General features: G+C 44.3%; 1 protein-coding gene across 1 annotated transcript in view; it reads right to left on the reverse strand.

The window, feature by feature from the left end:
- The window catches only part of KCTD19 (potassium channel tetramerization domain containing 19), a 29485-nt gene extending 6936 nt beyond the window's left edge, over positions 1-22549 (reverse strand). The window contains exons 1-7 of the mRNA XM_045533493.1: positions 22499-22549; positions 16761-17057; positions 6730-6880; positions 5737-5928; positions 4369-4500; positions 1914-2124; positions 561-721 (exon numbers count right to left, since the gene is read on the reverse strand). Coding sequence (XP_045389449.1) covers positions 561-721; positions 1914-2124; positions 4369-4500; positions 5737-5928; positions 6730-6880; positions 16761-17057; positions 22499-22501 — 1147 coding nt within the window. The 5' untranslated portion in view covers positions 22502-22549. The remainder of the gene's footprint in view (positions 1-560; positions 722-1913; positions 2125-4368; positions 4501-5736; positions 5929-6729; positions 6881-16760; positions 17058-22498) is intronic.

Here is a 22549-nt window from a genome sequence, read left to right on the forward strand (position 1 = left end):
TGTTGCTTACTTCTGTACCTCCAATGTCTGCCCATCCTGGTATATAGCAGGTACTCAATAGGCGTTGAATGTTGCTGAATGATAATACAACTTACACTTCAACCCAAAAGTTTTTGTTAATAAGAGGTTACAGGTAACTGGTGAAAACAACATTGGTTTTGGATTCAGATTCAAACCTCAGCCTGACCACTGTGTGACTTGAGCAAGTTTCCACCCTGAGTCATTGCTTCATCTATTAACTGGACCCAGGACCATTCCTGCCTGGATGGCTGTGAGAACCAAATGAGCACTGCATGTCAGCTCCCAGGGCCAGAGCAGGCCTGCTCTCAGGGACCTATGCAGCCCCCACGGGGTAGCAGCCGTATCTGTACTGCTCAAGGTGAATCGTGGGCTTGGAGGTGAGGAAGGGGGACTTAACACAAACCCCACAAATGTTGGTCTGGCTTTCTCCTCCTCTTCTATCTACAGTTCCTAGTCCTGGCCCACCTCGTCTTTTCTCTCCAATCCCCTCTCCCCTCTCCCCTGATGCTAAATTCAAACCCAAAAGCTTCCTCATTTACTGAGCACATCCATGGGTGCCAGCATCCTTGGCTCCAGATGAGTCTTCAGAGCCACTTTCATTGGCTCATAGGTGATGTCCCTCTTGTCCAGGAAGGCACAGAGCTCGTACACCTCAGAAATGGTCTCAGTCAGGGGCAGTCGGCAAGTGCCCAGCCAGTTCCTGCCCAGAGGAAAGGCCTGTCACGAAGAACCTCAGCACTGCACCCCAAGATGGTCCATCCAGTAAACTTTCCATGCCTATCATGTCTTGCCATACCACTGGCTCAAACCTGGCACCGCTAACATCATTTCCTTGATTTAACCAGAAAGGCGGTGTTATCCTGAAGGAAAGCCCAGACACAGGCTCACCCTTTTGGAGCTCAGCTTGATTTATGTCACCAAAGCCCTCTAAATTGACTAATTCCAAGTCTCCAAGCCCTGTTTCAGTTCCAGAAGCCAGGCTTGGGCCCAGGTACTCCCTTTCTACCCCCAGAAACATCTGCCTAAGACATCTCAGTCACTGTGTGGCAGCCTGCCATGGTCTTGAGAGGTTACTAATACCATGTGTGCTGAGGTCTGGACATCAAACCCCTCCCAATTCCTCCCTCCAAAGGCACTTGTCTTTGCCCTCTGTGATATCAGGATGAAAATCTCCAGGAGAAATGGATTTTGGGGGCTAAAAGGACCCAAAACAGTAGTGGGGTAAGGTAGTGTTCAAGGTCAGCTGACCCTCTCCCCAGGGGCTCAGGAAAACCCACTTCTACCTTTAGCTTTGGTACCAATGTATTTTGTGACCCTAAGAGAGTTGCTCCACTGTTCTGCACCTCAGTTTAACCTTCTATAAAACAGGATTGGAATTCATGCGCCTGCACTAGTGAGGACATTCTGAGCTCATCCCTCAAGGTGATGGCCAGGTATCACCTCTCCTGGGAAGCCTGCTCTGCCTTGCTTGTAAGCAGGCTCACCTCTGGCTCTGGCCTCTCTGTGTGTCCAGTAAGCCTCCCAACGGTGGGTGGGGAACTTTTTAAAGGGGTCTGCATGGGGTAGGGTGCCCAGCACCCTGAGTGTGTGACTATGGCCTGGTCACCTCAGACCTAGCACAAGGCTAGAACCAGGAAAATGGATTGCAGAGAACAGAAACATGAAACAGTCTGAAGCCTTTTAACCTTGGTGACCTTATACATTGGCACTAGCCCTCTCCCCTGAGGCCCTACCCTGGTGGTGATGCTAGTGGTGGTAGGAGTGGCTAAAATGATGAGTTGGCCTCAATGACACTCTTCTCCTTTTGCTAGTGGGATAGGCCCCAGATTGTTCCAAGAGAAGGGCAAAGCTTACCCTGATGGGACCGAGCTATTCCCTAAGCAGGGCCTTACTTGACGTGCTGAAAGAGGACCCCATTCCCCGTGATATACAGTCGACTTCCATCCAATGTGCTCTCGATGTGGAGCTGTCCCAGCGCAGAGTCTGGGTACTTGACCAGTAGACCCAGGGCCATCATGTAGAGTGGCTTCACAGACTCCAGGCCGGCTGCGCGGCCCCCCTTCCCAGGACTCGGGGGAGGACAGGAGGTCCGGGAACAGCCACCTGTGCCAGGGAGAAAGGGGTGACTCCTAGACGCCCCCATGGTCATAGCTGTATTAGAGGCTTTGGGTCTCAGTTCCTACTGCTGCCTCCATTAGTACTTAAGAGGCTTAGGGGAAGGTTATTTCCTTGCACAGTCCAAATCTGGATCCTCTCAAAATCAGTATAATTTTTTGTATACCTAGAGAGATTTAGAGGTTAAACTATTTGTTGGGAGGTGAGGTGGGAGCAGGGGTATTCATTGGCTACATCACGAACATCTGAATTTCATAAATTTCAGGCTGGGCACGGTGTATCACGCCTATAATCTAATCCTAGCACTCTGGGAGGCCAAGGCGGGTGGATCGTTTGAGCTCCGGAGTTCAAGACCAGCCTGAGTAAGAGCGAGACCCCGTCTCTACTAAAAATAAAAAGAAATTAGCTGGACAACTAAACATACATACATATATATATACATATATATATATATATATATATATATATATATATATATAAAAATTAGCCCAGCATGGTGGCATGTGCCTGTAGTCCCAACTCCTTGGGAGGCTGAGGCAGGATTGCTTGAGCCCAGGAGTTTGAGGTTGCTATGACCTAGGCTAACGCCACGGCACTCTAGCCCGGGCAACAGAGTGAGACTGTGTCTCAAAAAAAAAAAAAAAAATGCCAGTATAACAGCTATCTGGCCCTCAGCCTCTGCAGGAATCTCTTGTTAGTTCCAAACTCTGCTCTAACTATCCAAGGCTAAAGATCCACCACCATATCACAGAACCCAATGAGCGTTACAGGCTTCCCAGGTTCCCAGCCCCATTGCTGGCCCTCCTGGGCAGCATCCTATGGGGTAGTATGGGGTGTTACTTTTAGGTTGGATATTTGGGTTTCTGGCTCACAGGGGGTACTTGTTCCCCTGCAGTGGGCACAGGGTGCAGTCCACATAATGCAGTTGTCACAGCCTACAGGACCCTGCTCCAGGGGCAGCAATGGGCCAGTGGGCACACTGCTGGGGGATTTTCATGGATCTCAGAGTAACCCTGCAAGAGGAGTAGAGCTACCATCATTTCACATTGAAGAAACTGTGCCCTGAGAGGCTAATTAAGTACCTTGCCTTAAACTTCAAAACTTGGCAGGGGTAGGGCTGGAATTTGAGGTCTTCTTTGTCCATCTCCAAGGCTACCAGACTGCCTCCCTTAGTTAGGATGCTTTATAAAAGGCTAAAGCCATGCTCTGTGTTTGGGAAGTGCTGCCTGGCTTCCAGAGCCCGACTACAAACACACTTCCTCCATCTTCACATTGATCCATATTCTCAGAGAAACAGAAGCTCTTGGGGAAGGGGGCTGAACTCACACCCTCTCAAGTGGGTTGCAAAGCCCTGGGATAGGCTCCTGAGACCTGCTGCAGGATGCCACTTCCCCCAGTTAGGACAGGACTCCATTTGCCTGGAGCAGGGCCTTAAAGATAGGGAAAGTCCTGATTCCTGTGGGATAAGTGTCTGCTAATGTCCAGGCCAGACATGAGCAGGAAAGTTCTACACATCTTTGGGATGGCAGCTGAGGCCACTCTTAGGTAGCTAGCTCCTTGCCACATCCATAGTAGCTTCCATAGATGTCCAGGCATTGAGGCTGTGAAGAAAAGCGTGAGGGGAGGAGCAAGCTAGGATGGGGAGGGCTGGGAGCACACAGCCTGGACTGGACAGGGGTCAGCCGTGTCAGGAACAGGCAGACATAGGCACGGCATCCAGGGGTTGCAAGGTGGGGAGACAAGGGAATTTGGGGGTGAGTGAGATAACTGAAACACTGAGCATTTCCCACACCCTCCAGCTGCACCTGGAAGAGAAAGGCTGGGAGTGGCAGATGGGGCTGCAAGTCCCCAGTTGCTTGCCACTTCCACAATCAGGGCAGACCACACCTGCCCTTGAGAAACCTGTCCTCAGGCCCAGCCTCCCTCCCCCGGACATTCCAGCCTCGTTCCCCACCCCGGCTGGGCTCCTCCTGCTCCAGGCTGGACTGGGCTCCCTACAGCCCTGGCTGGTTGCCAGCCACCCATCCCCAATGAGGAGGCTGAGCAGACAGAGAGGGCACACAGGGTCTCAGGCTGAAATTCCTCTTCTCAGAGTCTAAGTCAGCCAGAACACCTGCTTCTTTCACTACCACCCAAAGCTCACAGTGGTTGTGGGAGGGGAGATGTTTGTTCTTGGCTTTTCCAGGTCAAGCCTGGACCTTCAGGGGAAGCCAAGTTTCCCTGGTGACCTACCCATATTCATCCGGTACAACCTTACAGCTTCAGTGAGCTCAGGGATTTCCAGAATTTCCACTTCTGCTTCTAATACATCAATATTGGAGAAATTATCTGGTAGTAAAATCTTCTGTGAGCGGAGAAAATTCACTTGAAAAGTAAAGGGAAACAAAATGAGTTAATGAGGTTATTTCTGATTTAACTGTAGGTCCAGGTTTTGGCAGGTTCTTGGTGCTGTAACTTATCCTAGGCTCTCCTTGTTCTAAAATAATTTCTAAACATACCTAGTTAGATTAGCTTTGAGTCTGCGGTTTTCAAGGTGAAAGACCCCAAACTTCGTTTTCCTGTGTCTGAGTCCATGGATATAGCCTCCTGTGGCCTGGCCTGGGGCTCCCAAGCCAGGCCTTCCTGGTGAGCACACTGGCCCTGAGACTTACCCTGCGCGTCTTGACCCAAGAGCAGGTCATTCCAAGAGAGGGAGTTGTCTTGCTGCTTAGAGAGGAGGGGCCCGGCTGAGCCTGGACTGGCAGGTGGCACTTGCAGTTTGTCCCTGCCTGGGTTGCAGTATGGGAGGCAGGGATGGAGCCAACGCTAATGTCCTGTGTGAATCAACTTGGAGATTCAGAAGCACATCACAGACAACTTTCTTAGTGACTATGAATATGAATGGCTGGGTTCCAGGCATTTGGGCCCCTCATGCACTTGGGTATGCTTGGGTGTTTACTGCCCTGTGCATGTAGGCAGCCTCTTTGGGGTCAAAGAGGTCATTTGGTTCATATCTCCAGCAGAGCTCCTCCTGGAGCAATGGGGAGAAAGAGGCTTTCTTCCACACAGGGTGGAAGATCTCAATCTCATCCATCCTTAGGTCACTAGCTCAAGCAGACAACTCTACAGTGATTCTGGGGAATCTATCACCATCCACCCTCCTTCCCTTTTACTCTGAGTTTAGTGGAAGTAACAGCAAGTAGGACCATTCTTTGAAACAATCCTATTTCCTCATTTCATGATAAGAAGAACTGAGGCCTGGAGCCCAGTTGGATACATAAGAGCAGAGTAAGAAGAGAAGCTGACTTTGGAGTCCAGCTCAGCACTCTGCCCTTCACACCAACTGTTGTGCCCCCTGACACCACCTCAGTAGTTTCCAGTGCCCCTTTACAGCCAGGCTATCCCAAAATAAATAGGGAATAAAATAGCTCTCAGCCTAGTGGGACTCTAATGCTGGAATCTGCTTGCCTCCTAGAAGGCTCTATCATTCTTCCACCACCTCTGCCCAGGGAAGCTCCTGAGGCCCTGAGCACCAAGCTGGGCCTCTGTGGGGTGTTGAGTGGGAGAGGTGGATGGGCCCTATCCTCCCCCAAACCGCCCACCCCTGGGCAGAGCAATCACCAATGAAACGGAACTCGCTGCACTCGCACTCAATCAGGGCCACAGTCTCAGCCAGCCACAGCAGGTTGTCTTCAGTCACTAGGCTTGGATACCTGGCCACCAGGTCTAGGGGCAGGAAGCAGTAGTGCACTTCCTCTTCTGTGTCTAACAGGGGCGTGTCCATGAGCCCCAATGGCGCCTTATCATGTAGGCCTGAAGGAGAAATGCAGAGGGTGTCACCACCTCCCAGAGGCCAGGGCTCTGAGTCCAGCAGGACTCTCTCTGACACAGGGGCCCCAGAGGAAGCTGGAGAGACCATCCAGGAGACAGTGCCTGCTAGGCATCTCCTTCCTTTCTCTCTCTTTTCAGATGTAGCCCTAATGTTTGGAAAGAGTATGGTGGGGACTGAGGCATGGAAATCTATCTTTTTTTACAGATAGTGAAGGGCAGTGGGACATGTTGTGACATTTTGGCTTATGTACTCAAAATCAATAAATAAATTCATTTACCCATTTGGTTCTTTCTAATTAATCAAACCAATCAGTGTGACCGACAGATGAAATAGATGCTTTTGTCACTCCTGGAAGTTCAAAACCCATCAATAATCATGAATGCCTTGTTCTCTCATCTAGAGATAGTCCAACCTATGCTGCAAGGCATCCATCAAACAGTGATCATTTGGGGAGATTCTTTGTGTGGTGGTTGGAGGTAACTTGAACAGATGGTGGAGTTCCCTGACTTTTAGGAGGGAGTAGAATGCAGCCTAGCCTTGCCCAGGTGAAACCAGTATGCAGAGGAATGAATGTCGGGGAGGATGTTATTATAGTTCCAGTGGGGAGGCAGCCATAGAGAGGGCACATGGCAGGGTGGATCAAAGGAGATGACAGAGAGGTTGACAAGTCATCAGAACTTGCTTAGAAATTAGGGCACTCTCTGGGGAAGCCAATTCTGTTAGGGTGAGGAGAGAAGAAGCTGGTATGGGCTTCACGGAGGGCCAGCCTGTCCTGGTTATACCTGTAAAGGCTGGGCTTTTTATCGGAAATTCTGAGGGTTTGCTGATACACTTCCATGTTCGCCAGTAGTTCAAAGATGCTCTCTCAGCAACAGGGATGTCCGCAGGCCGCACACGTAGATGGTGTTTCCCTTCCTTCAGATTATCTAGGGTCTGTTAGATAGAGAAGATTATTGCCTTGAAAATCTAAATCAAGTAACTACCTACCAATTCTAGAGTGAATGCCAGGCAAACATAGTATGTGACTAACTTTCATAATGTTTTTCAAAATATATCAAGGCAATCATACAAAAATGTAAAAATTTAGGGCTGTAATAGGATAACATGCTGATATTCAAAATCCCAATGGCTATTTCTCTTCTGATTTTTGAAACAATTTTTATGTTATAAATTTATGTTGAGTAATAGTAATTTATCCTGCACAATCTAAGGAGTAATTTATACTTAATAATTAAAAACTTGATATTTTCTGCTGTCATTTTCCTGCAAAAGCTCAAACGCACTTTTTGACTTGTTGTAATTTGCCCATTTTTTTTCTTTTCTTTTCTTTTTTTTTTTTTGAGACAGTGTCTCACTCTGTCGCCTGAGCTAGAGTGCTGTGGCATCAGCCTAGCTCACAGCAACCTCAAACTCCTGGGCTCAAGGGATCCTCCTGCCTCAACCTCCCAAGTAGCTGGGACTACAGGCATGCACCACCATGCCTGGCTTATTTTTTCTATTTTTAGTAGAGATAGGGGTCTCATTCTTGCTCAGGCTGGTCTCAAATTCCTGAGCTCAAGCGATCCTCCTGCTTTGGGAGGGCCTCCCAGAGTGTTAGGATTACAGTTGTGAGCCACCTCGCCCAGCCTGCTCATTGTTTGTGTTCATCCTAATCTAGGGAAGTGGTCTAAGTAGTGAGATCAAGGTATAATAAAAGTGTCTTATATTGGCACAGGGTTTCACATTTTTCAAAGTACTTTCACAAATATTTGCTCATTTACCCTGACACAACTCTATGACAGATGTGTTGAGTATTTTACTGGTGAAGCAGCTGAGGTCACAGGCTTTGTGACTTTCCCAAGCAGTCTTCCAAGTCCATAGCTTCTCAGCTTGAAGGAACTGGTGACCAGGATGGGCTGAGGCTGGAGTGGAGTATACCACATCTAGGTAGGGCTGAAGCCCTGGGCAGAGAGTGGGCTGGGGTCTTCACACTGCCCTCACTGAGGGACCTGTTTTCTCTCGAAAGTCCTGCAGGGGGCAGATTATCATAGAATCAAGCCCATTTTTTTTCTGTCTTGTCTCTAGAAGAAAATACGTAGTATTTTCCCAGTAAATTTTTGGAGGCAGCAGAGTATGTGGTACTTTAAAGGCACCATGTGACAGATCCTCCTAATGGACAGAATGCCCCAGATTCAGTATGAAACTAACAAAAGAACCTGCTTAGAATCCCTAGCTACAGATGAAGCCTTTGTGAAGTTGCTCTTGGGATCCTAAGCGTTGAGAACAGCCCTCTGGTGGCCATAGCTATAAACTGCAGCCACATAACCCCAAGTTCTGCAAAAAATGGGGTGGACCAGAGTGGGAGAATCTTCCCCACTTTGGGCTGCTGGAGGGCTTGTGGGAGTCCTGGGCAATGATGGGGTCACAAGGAGTGCTTTCCTGGGGTACTGAGCAATGGGGGAGACAGAGCATGTGCGGAACGCTGGAAAAGACTCTAGCATTCATTCATTTGAGAAATGCTCATTGTCCATTGCCAGGGCCACAGTCAGACACCATGCCTGGAGCTCTGAGCTTGGGGGTAATGAAAGACATGAAAGCCAACAATTTACACGAACTGAAATAAGAGCCAGCATTGGTTATGAAGTTACTGGACCTCCAGGAACCCTGGGATTTCTTTCCACAGCATTAAAGGGGAACCCCAGCTTTCTTGTCCCTCTTTGCTTGGGGCTGCACACAGCTTTAGCTTCCATGTCAAACTGTAAGCTATCCTGAAATTGGGGAGAGATGAGTTTCTGTATGAGGGAGTAGCTGGCCGTGGGCAAAGAGGAATAGAAATGAGGGGCCAGGAAGGTGACTGAGAGGCTGGAACAGATTCTGCATTCGTGGATGGGCAGGTATATTGAGTTAAGATGAGTGACAATAACCTGGCAGTATTTGTGCTGAGAAGTGGGACAGAGAGAGGAAAATGGTGACTGTGCCCAGGAAGGACAGGCCAGGGCAGGGGTGGGTAGAGATGTATACTGAACCACCTGCCTCTGTGCCTTAAATGTGGCCTTGTTTAAGGTGTGTGGAAGTTGAGGGAGTAAGGGAGATGAATCTAGAGCAGTAAACAAGAGGCAGAGAGCCCTGTAAGCTAGCTGAGGAGTTCTGACTTATCCCTGGGTAAGAGAAACCATCGAAGGGTCTAAAGCAGGGACTGTTACTTGACTGTTATTTATACCACCTCCACCCAGGCAGCCAGCAAATCCTGTGACTCTGCTGCCTCTCCATTTTCTCTCCTTTCCCTTATCCAGTCCCATTCCCCTGGTCTCCAGGCCCTCTCCACACAGGGATCTTTCAAACACGAGTGAGACCAAATCACTCCCCATCTTAAAAACTCCCTGTAACCTATGAGATCAAGTCCAAACTCTCCTTAGCCTTGCACATAAGTTCCTTCACAATCAGTAGATTGCAGTCCTCCTGCTTTTTAACCTCCTTAGTAGCTAGGACTATAGGCACAGGCCACCACGCCCAGCTAATTTTTCTATTCTTTGTAGAGATGGGGTATCATTCTAGCTCAGGCTGGTCTTAAACTCCTGGACTCAAGTCATTTTCCTGCCTTGGCCTCCCAAAGTGCTGGGATTATAGATATGAGCCACCATGCCCATCCACACCATGTTCTCTGATGCCTTCTCAACTTTATGTATGCTGTTCCCTCTGCCCAGAATACTCCTCTTCCTATTCTCTGCCTACAGAGCCTGGAGCCTCCCCCAGCCAGAATGGGTCATGTTCCCACAGACACTTGACACTTTCCTCTGCAGGCCTCTGGCTTGGTTTCAGGTCAGTCCTTCACCCTATACCAGGGCTCCTGGAGGAGAGGCTGGTTTGCTGCATTTCCACCTTGTAGTCTAGAACCTAGCATGTAGTAAGTAAAAATGGAGGGCTAAAGGGCTGAGTTCTCTGAAAAGCAAAGCAAAGAGAGACATGGGAGATCCCAGAAGGAGCTGAAAGAGAGGTGGACTGCACTCATAAGACTGAGAAAGATGCTGAGTATCCAAAACCATAGAAAAGCCAGTACAGGATTGCAATGGGCAGAGCCCTTGGAGTTTAGGAGGCAGTGAAGACACAATTCCAACTTGGGACCTGGAGGCCAGAGAAAAGATGTAAGGGGGAGAGGGACAGTGATGAAGAAGGAGAAGGAGAGAGGATGGAAGGAAGAAAGGGCTCAGCTTGGGTCTGATTGATGATGGACAGAAAGACAATGGGTGAGGTAGCAAGAAAAGAGTAAAACTAGGGAGCATCTGGAAGGGACAGCATAGCATTCCAAGCCCATGCTAAGCTGACCACATCACAGGAACTTGAACCTGCCACTTACTTCACCTGCAGATTCAAAGCTTGAGATTCTAGCTCAGCTGAGAAAACAGTGGTGCCCCTGAACAACTCTAAATTGGCCACATGGGAGGGGGCCTGTGGGGTGGAGAGAAATCCCTGCCCAGGACAGGACCCCTATTTGGAGGTGTGGTTTGGTACTGGGTATGTCCTCTGGGGTGGGTCAGTAAGGACAATCCACCTAGCTTGAGAGGAGATATGCTAGTTGAGAGGAGAATGATCTATTTTGCAGAAGTAAAATCTCCATTTCCTACTGTTTCCACTCATGTAAAATGTGAGCAGCACCATTTTCCCCAAGAAAGGTATGTTTGAAAAATCTTTAAAAAGAGAAAAAATAAAACAAAACAAACAAATCCACTAAGAATGCCACCTCTGCCAGTCAGGTCATGCTGTGTGCCAGTCCCAGGCATAAGCCTTGCACTAGGCTCATGAGTCTCAGCAAGGCTGTTTTCTGAACTCTCTCAGCCAATCTTTGCTCTGACTTCTAGAAATGCAAGTCCTCTACTCACAGGAAGCCATTTGGGTGCTGTAAGATATCACTGAAAGTGGTCCCCAGCCCCATCACCTACTTATTTATTTTTGGTCTCCCAGTCTCTCCTAATAGACACAACCTCTGCAAGACCTCAAGGACCTTTCCTGTTTTGCCCTCTACTATATTTGCAGCACTCAGAACAGTGCCTGTAGGATCTCAATGTATTTTTGTTGCATGAATGAATAAATGAACAAAGAGCACTCTAGAGAGCTGGGCTTCCAGCTGCCCTGTGGCTTTGCTGACTGAAGTTACCTCAGAGTGCATGGCTGGTTTTCTATGGTGTGACTTGAAGTCCACTTTCATCTGTCTGAATATTACTTCTAGGAATTTTACTCTTCATGTGTTATGAGCTGGAAAGTTATTTGAGAGAGGATTTCTTTACGGAAATACAGAATTGAAACAAATTCAGATGGCTAATTGCTAGCACGAGGATAATTGATGTTGCTTTTGGCCTAGATAGTAGTGAAAAAAATACATCAATCAGAAGCAACATAAAACTGATGGCATGGAGGCGTGTGTGTATGTGTGTGCGTATGGTTGCCAAAAGATGGCTGACAAATGCACTCTGTTGGCAGAGCTTTGGAACTTAACGGAGGCTTTCCAAAGCAGCAGCAGTTCTCAGAGATGCCTTATGCTCTATTGTGTGCTGTTGGAAGGAATGTGATGGTAAGGGAGCTTGGGGGGCTCGCAAATCCCCAACTACTTTGTAAAGACAAGGAGGGCCAGCACTGCTCTGAGGGTCAAGGAAAACAAGGCTGGTAGAACAAAACGATGTGCACAACAGCTGCCATCAGTCAAAGAAGTCACAGCTCTCAGCATCTCAAACCTGCCCGTCCACTGCTGTTTCCTGTTCCCGTGGCCCCCTTTACAGAGGTCATCTCGGTCACAGCATTCAGCATTCTTTCTCTCAGCAGATATGTTGCTAAATACCTATGAAGCCAGATAGTGTGAGATGTCTAGAATGTTGTTTCATGAGAAGAATACAGTCCAGTAAGAAAGACGTATGATACATGATCCCAACAGAATGGCACTGATAAGATGGAGGAATTAACTCTGCTATGAGAGTAGAGAAACAAAAATTCTGTCTGGCAATGTCAGGCTAGTCTTCTAATAGGCCACATTTAGGCCAAATTTTAAAAGGGGAGAAATCTAGGAAGAGGAAACAGCAAGTAAAAAAGGTACAGAGAGAAAGCATGTGGGTACTTCGGATGTGGCTGAACTTCAGAGCATGTGTACATACGCACATGTGTACATGGCCATGCATGCACCTAGGTGTGTGTATGTGTTGGGATATGAGCACATACAAGGACAAGCACATGGGCCAGCCTGTGAGGAGCATGGCGCCATGTCAAGGGGGCTGCACTTGAGTTGTCCACTTACCCATACCACAGACAAGCTACACTGTTGGGATGAATATCTGCTGTTTATATAATTATCTTCCTTTCCAAGATCACAGCAGTAATCCATCCTCACATCATGAGTCATAGCAAATGACTACTACTGGTCTATTTTCTTAAAAGCATCATTTGTGTGATCAACATAAAAACTCCCTGACTCCCTTGAGCACAAGGAATGAAGGCGTATTTGGGTTGCTTGCTGGTAGCAGAATGCTCATAAGTGGAACAATTTAAAGTTCCAAACTTAGAAGTCTGCATAAGGAGTGAAAAAGGAAACACAAGTAGCATGTACTGTCACCATACTATGTCCTCAGTGGACTTCAAGGGGCAAGTAAAAGGGAACCAATAATCTGCTGTGAACCTTTAACCCTTTTAAGTGACTCCGAAGGGAAATTCCACACTTTGCAGTAGCAGCTGTGACTCCCACCCAGGCTAATGGCATGTGAAAGGCTCCGGGCAGTTTATATTTAGGTAAAGTGGCCTTCCCAAATGACACAAAAAGTTCTAGGAAGCCCTGTGATGTTAATGTATGGACATGTAATGACTACTATGTATTTGCCCTATGAACAATATACAACATTCAAAAAAATCCAGGCTCGTGGATTTACATATCAGATTTGATGATGCCCAAATTTATATCTCTAGACCTGATTGCCCCCATGAATTCTAGACCTGTACATAAAGCACCTCCTCACCATTTCCACTTGGATGTTTACTGCCTTTTTTTTGCCTCTCAAACTTAGCATGTTCAAATCCTAACTCCTGATTTTTCCCTCTAAACTTGTACATACCTCAGAATTCACCATTCACTTTGTCGCTCAGGATAGAAACAAAGGAGTTGTGCATTCTCTTTCACTCTATATCCAATTCATCAGCAAATCCTATCAGTTCTACCATCAAAGCATATTCAGAATTTGCACACCTCTAACTCCACTATTACCACCATAGACCAAACCACCATTCTCTTTCATCTGATGCTGCAGAAGCCTTCTAACTGGTCTTCCTGCTTCCTCCCTTGTCCTGCTAGAGTCTAGGCCAGGACTCAGCAACTTTTTTCTGTAAATGGTCAGATAGTAAATATTTTAGGCTTTGCTAGCCATATGGTCTCTGTCAACTCAACTACTCACATCTGTGTTGTAGTTTGAGAGCAGCCAAAGACAATACATAAACAAAGGAGTATAGCTGTGTTCCAATAAAACTTTATCAATGGACACTAAAATTTGAATTTCATATAATTTTTACGTGGCACAAAATATTTTTCTTTTCATTTTTTTTCAACCATCTAAAATGTAAAAACCATTCTTAGCTCACCAGGCTGTACAAACAAGGTAGTGAGTGGGTTGGATTTGGTCCATGAGCTGTGGTTTGCAGACCTCTGATCTAATGTCAAGCCAGTAGCCAATGATATTTCTTTTTTTTACAACCTTATTGAGATCTATTTCACAGACTATTAAACTCATCCATACAGTTCAGCAGTTTTTAATATATTCACAGAATCATGTAACCATCACCACAGTCCATTTCAACATCACCCCAAAAGAAATCCTGTACCCATTAATCCTCACTCACCCATCCTTCCTACCTTACACCCAGCCCTAGGCAGCCACTAATGTACTTTCTGTCTCTATAAACTTGCTTATTCTGCATATTTTATATAAATTGAATCATACAATATGTGGTCCTTTGTGTCTATTTTATATAAGTAAAATAATACAATATGTGGCTTCTTTCACTTAAATATTTCACGGTTCATCTATGCATTAATAATATATACTTGGTACTTGGAAATGGTATCAGTACTTCATCCATTTTTTTTTAAGAGACAGAGTCTTGCTCTGTCACTCTGTTGACTTCATTCCTCTTATGGATAAAATAATATCCATTGTATGGATATACATTTTATTTATCCATTAATCAGCTGATGACAACATAGGATGTTTCTACTTTTTGGCTATTATGAATAATGTTGCCATAAACATTCATCTACAAGTTTTTGTGTGGACACAGGTTTTAATTTCTCTTGGGTGTATACCTAGGAGTAGAACTTCTGGGTCATATGATAACTCTATGTATAACTTTTTGAGGAACTATTGCAGAACCATACTGTTTTCCAAAGAGGCTACACAATTTTACATTCCCATCAGCAGTGTATGAGGATTCCAATTTCTCCACATCCTTGACAGCACCTGCTATTGCCTGTCTTTTTGATTATAGGCATCCTACAGGCTGAAGTGGTAACTCATTGTGGTTTTGATTTGCATTTCCTTGATGGGTAATCATGTAGAGCATCTTGTTATGTGCTTATTGCCATATCTTCCTGGGAAAAATATCTATTCAAATCCTTTGCACATTTATGGGGGTATAGCTCAGGGGTGCAGCATTTGATTGTAAATCCTTTGCCCATTTAAATTTGGTTATTTGTCTTGTTTAGTTGTAAGAGTTCTTTATATATTCTGGATACAAGTCCCTTATCAGATATGAGATTTGCAAATATTTTGTTCCATTCTGTGGGTTGTCTTTTCACTTTCTTGGTGGTGTCTTTTTTTTTTTTTTTTTTTTTTGAGGCAGAGTCTTGCTCTGTTGCCCACGCTAGAGTGCAGTGGCGTCATCATAGCTCACTGCAACCTCAAACTTCTGAGCGCCAGTGATCCTCCTGCCTCAGCCTCCCGAGTAGCTGGGACTACCGGCCCGTGCCACCATGCCCGGCTAATTTTTTCTCTCTATATATATTTTTAGTTGTCTAGATAATTTCTTTCTATTTTAGTAGAGACAGGATCTCACTCTTGCTCAGGCTGGTCTCAAACTCCTGACCTGGAGGGATTCTCCCGCCTCAGCCTCCCACAGTGCTAGGATTACAGGTGTGAGCCACCGCACCTGGCCCAAACTCCATTTCTCTAAGCAAAGTGTTTGTTCATTTAATCAAAAACCTGAATATCTACATAGGCCTTAGCACTGGGGAAAGTGGTGGAAATGTGTGAAGCAGTTGATTTGTTTGAGGCCACTGTTGGATCCCAGCTGTATTTACACTTTGCTTCAGTGAATAAACACCACTTCATTTGGGCCCAAATGTCTATTTCTTTGAAAACACCATTTCCAAAGTGTAAGTACTTGTTTCACAGTCTGTTTTAGGCAGGCAGATCCACATGATTCTTCAAATATAATGCTACTACTGCTCACATAACTTGGAACTTCGGAATTGGACCAATTCGTTGGCTTCTGAGTTGTTGCCTCCTATTTAGAAGCTGCTTCCCAGGTATATTTTGTTTTAATTTGGGAAGTGAGGATGGCAAAGAAGTTAAAGGGCTTAATAATAGGCTCACGTTCTTTAAAATGGTTTTTCAGAAAATTGTCTTGGTCTCTGATTTTCTGTAGCAAGCAAGTTACTCCCTCCCTTTTCCCACAAAGTGGTACCTGGCATAGAGACATTAGCAATCCTGACATGACAGGCCATTTAAGTGGTTTTGAAGACACTTGTAAGCAATTCCTGGGGCAGTTGAAAAAAATTTAAATTCAAATAGATAGCTTGAAAAAAAAAGGAAAAAAATCATAATATAACTACTTGCACAGCAGTATTTAAGTGTTTTTGATTTCCAGATATATGATAACTTTTAAGAGAAAACACTGAATTATTTAGTAAGGAGCATCCATAAAAACATGCATTATGATATCTTCTCATTCTTTTATGACCCAGATATGCAGGGTCTATCTCAATTTTCTGCTAAGAGGTGCCGGGGAGGCACAGTTCACTGAGCTGTACTGTAGCTTGTTGGGTTAGTGCTGGTGGAGATGGAACAGCACCTTGTCCAGACAGTGGGATTAATATGGAATATGGTCAATGGTCCTTCCCAGTCATAATATTTAGGTCTTCCAGGTTAATAAAAATTATTTTAAAACTACAGAATAAACTACCTAAGATCAGCCACAGAAATGATTTATATGGTTTGGAGAAAAATTAGGAAAGAAAGGTAATGGTTTTTGGTGGTACTCTAATGGTTTATAAGAAAAGGTATTTAAACCCCTTACAATAAGAAAACAGGAAGTCTCTTGGAAAACAGAGATGTGAAGGCAAAGGAAAGATTCTGCAGTTTGGAGACCTTTTGATTTGCTGTAAATGGATGTTATGTACCCAACAGGCAGAATGAGAAGTAATATTCTTGATGGATCTTTTAGATTTTAAATCTCAGACATGATGTACATATGAAATCCTAAAATTTTAAAATTTTTTTCCTTTTAAAGTTCAACACCAAAACCAAGAAGCAGGTTAAACGGGATTTTTAAGAGGCAAAGGCACACTCTCAATGGATAGTAAATCCCATCTTGGGTCCTAGGTGGCTGCTACTATAGATAAGGCAGAGTTGGGATAAAATTCTTTATTGAGAACATGCAATTCCAGTGTATTGTTTATTATTTTGACACACTCATCACACTTACTTATTAAGAGGGTCATCTCAGCAACCAATATATAAAAGAACACAAGACTTAGTGATGTAAAGCCTATGTTACTCATCACCACTCCTAGAAAAAAAGAGAATCTTACCTGCAGCAAAGGCATCAGCTGCAAACCCAGTGCTTGTTCATAGAGCAAGTTCAATTCTGCACAACTGGAAAAGGAGAGTTTGGAGGTGTAGAGGTAATAGTGCACATGCCTAAATGTAGAACCATCTCTGTCGATGAATAGCCTTTGGCTTTCTGAAGTGGTTAAGGCTGAAGCCTCTTTCCAAAGCAAAGAGTCCGGGAACTGAGCAAGTTTGCTTCTGGGAACCGAGAAATGCCAGCCCCCAACATTGAAATGAAACAAATCTTCTGCTGATTCATGAGGCATGCCAGACTCCTCCTAAAGGAAAAATGAAAGGAGAGCTATGCAAGAAAAATATATAAAAAGATCCAGATTGGAAAAGAAGAAATAAAACTATATTTGTTGATAACATGATCTTGTATATAGAAAATCCTAAGGAATTCACTAAAAAACCATTAGAAATGAGTCCAACAAGGTTGAAGGATGCAGAGCAATATTTAAAAAGCAATTGATCAGCTGTATTTTTATATATTAGCAATGAACTATCCAAAAATAAAACTAAGAAAATAATTCCAAGCAAGACCCCATCCCTATAAAATTAAAAAGAAAAATTAGCCAGGTGTGGTGGCTCACGCCTGTATTTCCAGCTACTTGGGAGGCTGAGGTGGGAGAACTGCTTTAGACCAGGAGTTTGAGACCAGCCTGGGTGATTTTAATGAAATGCCCCCTCCTACTTGTCTGTATAAAAAAAAAAAAGAAAAAGAAAAAGAAAAAAATTCCACTTACAATAGCATCGAAAAGACAAAATACTTAGGAATAAATTTAACAAAAGAAATGTAATACTTGTACTCTGAAAATTTTAAAACATTGTTGAAAGAGATTTAAAAAGACCTAATTAAATGGAAAGATATCTCATGCTCATGGATTAAAAGATTTATTATCATTAAGATGACAATCCTCCCCCAATTGATCTACAGATTCAAAACAATCCCTATGAAAATCCCACCTGACTTTTTTGAAAAAATTGACAAGCTGATGCTAAAATTCATATGGAAATACAAGGTACCAAGAACAGTCAAAACAATCTTGAAAAAGGAGAACAAAGTTTGAGGATTCACATTTCCCACTTTTAAAACTTATTACAAAGCTAGAGTAATCGAGACAGTGGCATAAGGGTAGACATAAAGAAAAGTGGAATAGAATTAAGAGCCCAGAAATAAACCCTTACATTTATGGACAACTGAATTTTGACAAGGGATCCAAGACAATTCAATGGATAAAGAATAGCCTTTACAAAAAATGGTGCTGGGACAACTGCACATCCATATACTACTACTACTATTAATAATAAAGTTGGACCCCTACCTCACACCATTACACAAAAACTAACTTCAAGTGGATCATAGACCTAAAAATAAGACATAAAACCTTTAGAAGAAAATAGAAAATCTTCATGACTTTGGAGTAGGCAAAACTTTCTTAGATATGACACTAAAAGCATAAGTGACTCCCCCTAAAAATACAAAAACAAAACTTCATCAAAATTTAAAACTTGGCCAGGCGTGGTGGCTCACACCTGTAATCCTAGCACTCTGGGAGGCCAAGGCGGGTGGATCACTCAAGGTCAGGAGTTCGAGACCAGCCTGAGCAAGAGTGAGACCCCGTCTCTACCAAAAATAGAAAGAAATTATTTGGACAGCTAAAAATCTATATATAGAAAAAATTAGCCGGGCATGGTGGCGCATGCCTGTAGTCCCAGCTACTCGGGAGGCTGAGGCAGTAGGATCACTTAAGCCCAGGAGTCTGAGGTTGCTGTGAGCTAGGCTGATGCCACGGCACTCACTTTAGCCCGGGCAACAAAGCCTCTGTCTCAAAAAAAAAAAAAAAATTTAAAACTTTTGGGCCTGGTGCCCTGGCTCATGCCTATAATCCTAGCACTTTGGGAGGCTGAGGTGGGAAGATCACATGAAGTCAGGAGTTCAAGATCAGCCTGAGCAACATAGAGAGACCTTATCTCTACAAAAAATAAAAAAATTAGATGGGCATGCTGTGCATCCCTGTAGTCCCAGCTAATCAGGAGCTGAGGTAGGAGAATTGCTTGAGTTCGGGAGTTGGAGGTTACAGTGAGCTATGAGGATGCCACTGCACTCTAGCCTGGGCAACTAATAAAGACACTGTCTCAAAAAAACCCAAAAAAACAAAACAAAACAAAACGTATAAAACTTAAAACTTTTGTGCTTCAAAGGGCACAATCAATAAAATGAAAAGACAACTCACAGAATGAAACAGAATATTTGCAAATCATTTGTCTGATAAAGAACTCATTTCAAGAATATATAAGGAACTCTTGCAACTCAATAATAAAAAGACAACCAAATTTTCTTTCTTTCTTTTTTCTTTCTTTCTTTCTCTTTTTTCTTTTTGGAGACAAGGTTTTCCTATGTTGTCCTGACTGGCCTCAAATTCCTGGGCTCAAACAATACTCCTGCCTCAGCCTCTCAAGTAGCTGGACTACAGGGGCCCACCACCATACCTGGCACAACCAAATTCTTAAATAGGCAAAGCATCTAAATAGGCATTTCTCCAAGGAATATATACAAATGGCCAACAGCACATAAAAAGATGCTCAACATCGTTAGCTGTTAAGGAAATGCAAACAAAAAGCTACAATGAAATACCACTTCACACCCACTATTATGGCTAGAATCAAGATGATAGATTATAACAATTGTTGACAAAGAAATTGGAACCCTCATACACTGCTGGCAAAGGTGTAAAATGGTGCAGCCACTTTGGAAAACATTTTGATGGCTCCTGAAAATGTTAAATATGGAGTTACTCTGTGACCCAACAATTCCACTCCTAGGCATGCACTCAAGAGAAATGAAAACATACATTCACACCAGAATTTGTAGATTAATGCTCATAGAACATAATAGCCAAAAGGTGAAAACAACCCTAATGTCCATCAACTGATGAATGATTAAACAAAATGTAGTATAACCAAACAATGGAATAGTATTTTTCAATAAAAAGGAATGAAATACTGGTACATGTTACAACACAGATGAACCTTGAAACATTATGCCAAGTGAAAGAAGCCAAAAACAGAAGATCACATATTACGTGATTCCATCTACATGCAATGTGCAGAATAGATAAATTTATAGGACAGAAAATAGATTAGTGGTTGCCTAGGGCTGGGGATCTTTGGGAGAAGGTATGGAGTGTGACTATTAATGGGTATGGGGGTTTCTTTTGGGGATGGTGAAAATGTTCTAAAATTGATTGCAGGTATTGTCGTACAACTCTGTGAACATATTAAAAACCATTAAATTATATACATTAAAATGTGTAAATTGTATGGTATGTGAATTGTGTCTCAATAAGGCTGTTAAAAAAGAGAGAGAGGCCAGGCGTGGTGGCTCATGCCTGTAATCCTAACACTCTGGGAGGCTGAAGGGGGTGGATCGTTTGAGCTCAGGAGTTCGAGACCAGCCTGAGCAAGAGCGAGACCCCCATCTCTACTAAAAAAATAGAAAGAAATTAGCTGGACAACTAAAAATATATAGAAAAAATTAGCCGGGAATGGTGGTGCATGCCTGTAGTCCCAGCTACTAGGGAGGCTGAAGCAGAAGGATTGCTTGAGCCCAGGAGTTTGAGGTTGCTGTGAGCCAGGCTGACGCCATGGCACTCTAGCCTGGGCGACAAAGTGAGACTCTGTCTCAAAAAAAAAAAAAAAAAAAAAAGAGAGAGAGAGTCATGATGAGATACTCTCCATCCCACCGAGCACATACACAGCTCTCTTGGGATCTTACCTGCAAAGACATTACATTATTGGGGGCCGAGTGCTGTGGGTGCATTTTCACATATACAAAGGCAGCAAAGATCATTAACCTTCCTCAGCGCATTGTTAGAAGTTCAAGGTCATCTATTCTTAAATGAATGGTCCACTTTGTTTCAAGATGACCTACCTCATCAACACCATGGAAAAGTAGAAAGTCATCAAACATACAAACCATCTGTATCAGATTTTAAAAATAAACAAAGAGCGCTACCCTTGTAAAAAATTGTTTAAAAGAATGGTAAATTGTATATAAAATTTTGCCTGAAAAAGAACCATAAAACAATATTGAATTCTAGATAAAAATTATGCATGCTGAAGTGATTGGGAGACAGATGCAAGTTACTTATACAAGTTACTTATATAACTTGCATAAGTAACTTATATCTGTAACTTATTTTGAAATGTATCCAAAAATAAGATGGATTCATGGGTAGATAGAGGGATGGCTAGATAGACATGTGATAAAACAAATACAGCAAAATGTTAATGGTAGGTGGTAGGTATATGGTGCTCACTGTACAATTCTTTTAACCACCTTTCTAAATGTTTAAAAATTTCCATAAAATGTTGGGGGTGGGGAAGAGTGTTAAAGTAAAAGGTGGTTGCTCAAGAGAGGAAAAGCCCCCTTCTCCAACAAAAACCCACATTTCCTATTTTGACAGCTGAGGGAGAAAAATAAATGCATCTCCTACAGTAAGCCTGTCTAAATAATTCAGATATAAAGAAGAGCAATTACATATGCCACATTTGAGACTAGAAGAGTTAAAGGGGGCATGAAGAGAAAGATTACAAATTGTAAAATAGTTTCATGACTGACTGAACCAGAGGTGGAAAAGCCAGCTAATGAGCTAACCTAGGATTTTGAGTCCTGGCCCTTCTAAATGTGGCTAAGGCTGAACATCACAAACCATGAGTAACTAAGGGCCCCACCTAGACCAGAAAGCACAAATATATACAAGGACTCTTGATTTTGCTTTCTGTTCTCCTTAAAAGTGACTCGGTGGTTGAGAACTCAGTGGAGGTGCTAAGAGTGTGCAGATTTTGGATGCCAAAGAAAACCTGCTTCTTGAAGGTGAGCCCCAGCTCTGGTCTCAGTTCCTGTTTCCTTATTAAGGGGAGGGTCTAACAAGAGGGTCTTGGCTCAAGAGTGGGCTCTCAAGATGTGCCTGCTGGGGTGAGGGTAGAGGTTGAGGATGCGGCTGTTCTTTCCCAGAGACTTTTCCTCCCAAAGACTGCTCAGGTGCTGGTTAGTGCAGAACTATCCCAGCCTGGGGACAGCCCTCAGTCACAGGCAAGCTTGGGGGGCCTGTGGTACTTGAAAGACAAAAGGCTTCTTGTCAGACTGACTGCAGGAAGTGGGGTAGCCCTAAAATAGTCGTGCCCCCTTCATCCCAAAGAGCATCCCTCTTTTCCACACTGATCCCTCTCCCTCAAAGGGGCCACTTCCAAATCAATTTATAGAGCTAGAACTACCTCAAGCTCTAAAGACAAGACCTCATCTTCTCAGAGCCAAGATTTTCAACCTTTCAGATCTGGAGCTTCCCATCATGCCTCAGAAATCTGCCCCCACCCCGCAATCCTGGAGCCCCCCTTCACACACATCCTCGCCTTGCCCGAGTCAGCATCCCCCAGAGCTGAGACATGAAGACTTTGGCCCATTAAACAGGCACATCCCCTCTCCTCAGACCTGGAGTCCCCCAAATCCTCAGGGCTGGAACCCTTCATCCCTCAAGGCACTGCATTCTTCCAACTCCTCAGAGCTAGCCTCCCAAATCCTTCAAAGCGGGGCTCCCCCTGAGCCCCCCACACTCCAGAGCCAGGTCCCCAACCCTGTAATCCTAATCCTGGGCCACAACGCGCCCCATTCGCCTCTCCAGTGTTTTTGGCGCCCCTGTCAGGGCGGGATTCATACCATGGTCTCGGATCGGGCGGCGGGCAGGAGTCGCGTGACCAGGCCAATAAC

Source organism: Lemur catta, chromosome 20 (assembly GCF_020740605.2).
Source record: "Lemur catta isolate mLemCat1 chromosome 20, mLemCat1.pri, whole genome shotgun sequence".
Lineage (NCBI taxonomy): Eukaryota > Metazoa > Chordata > Mammalia > Primates > Lemuridae > Lemur > Lemur catta.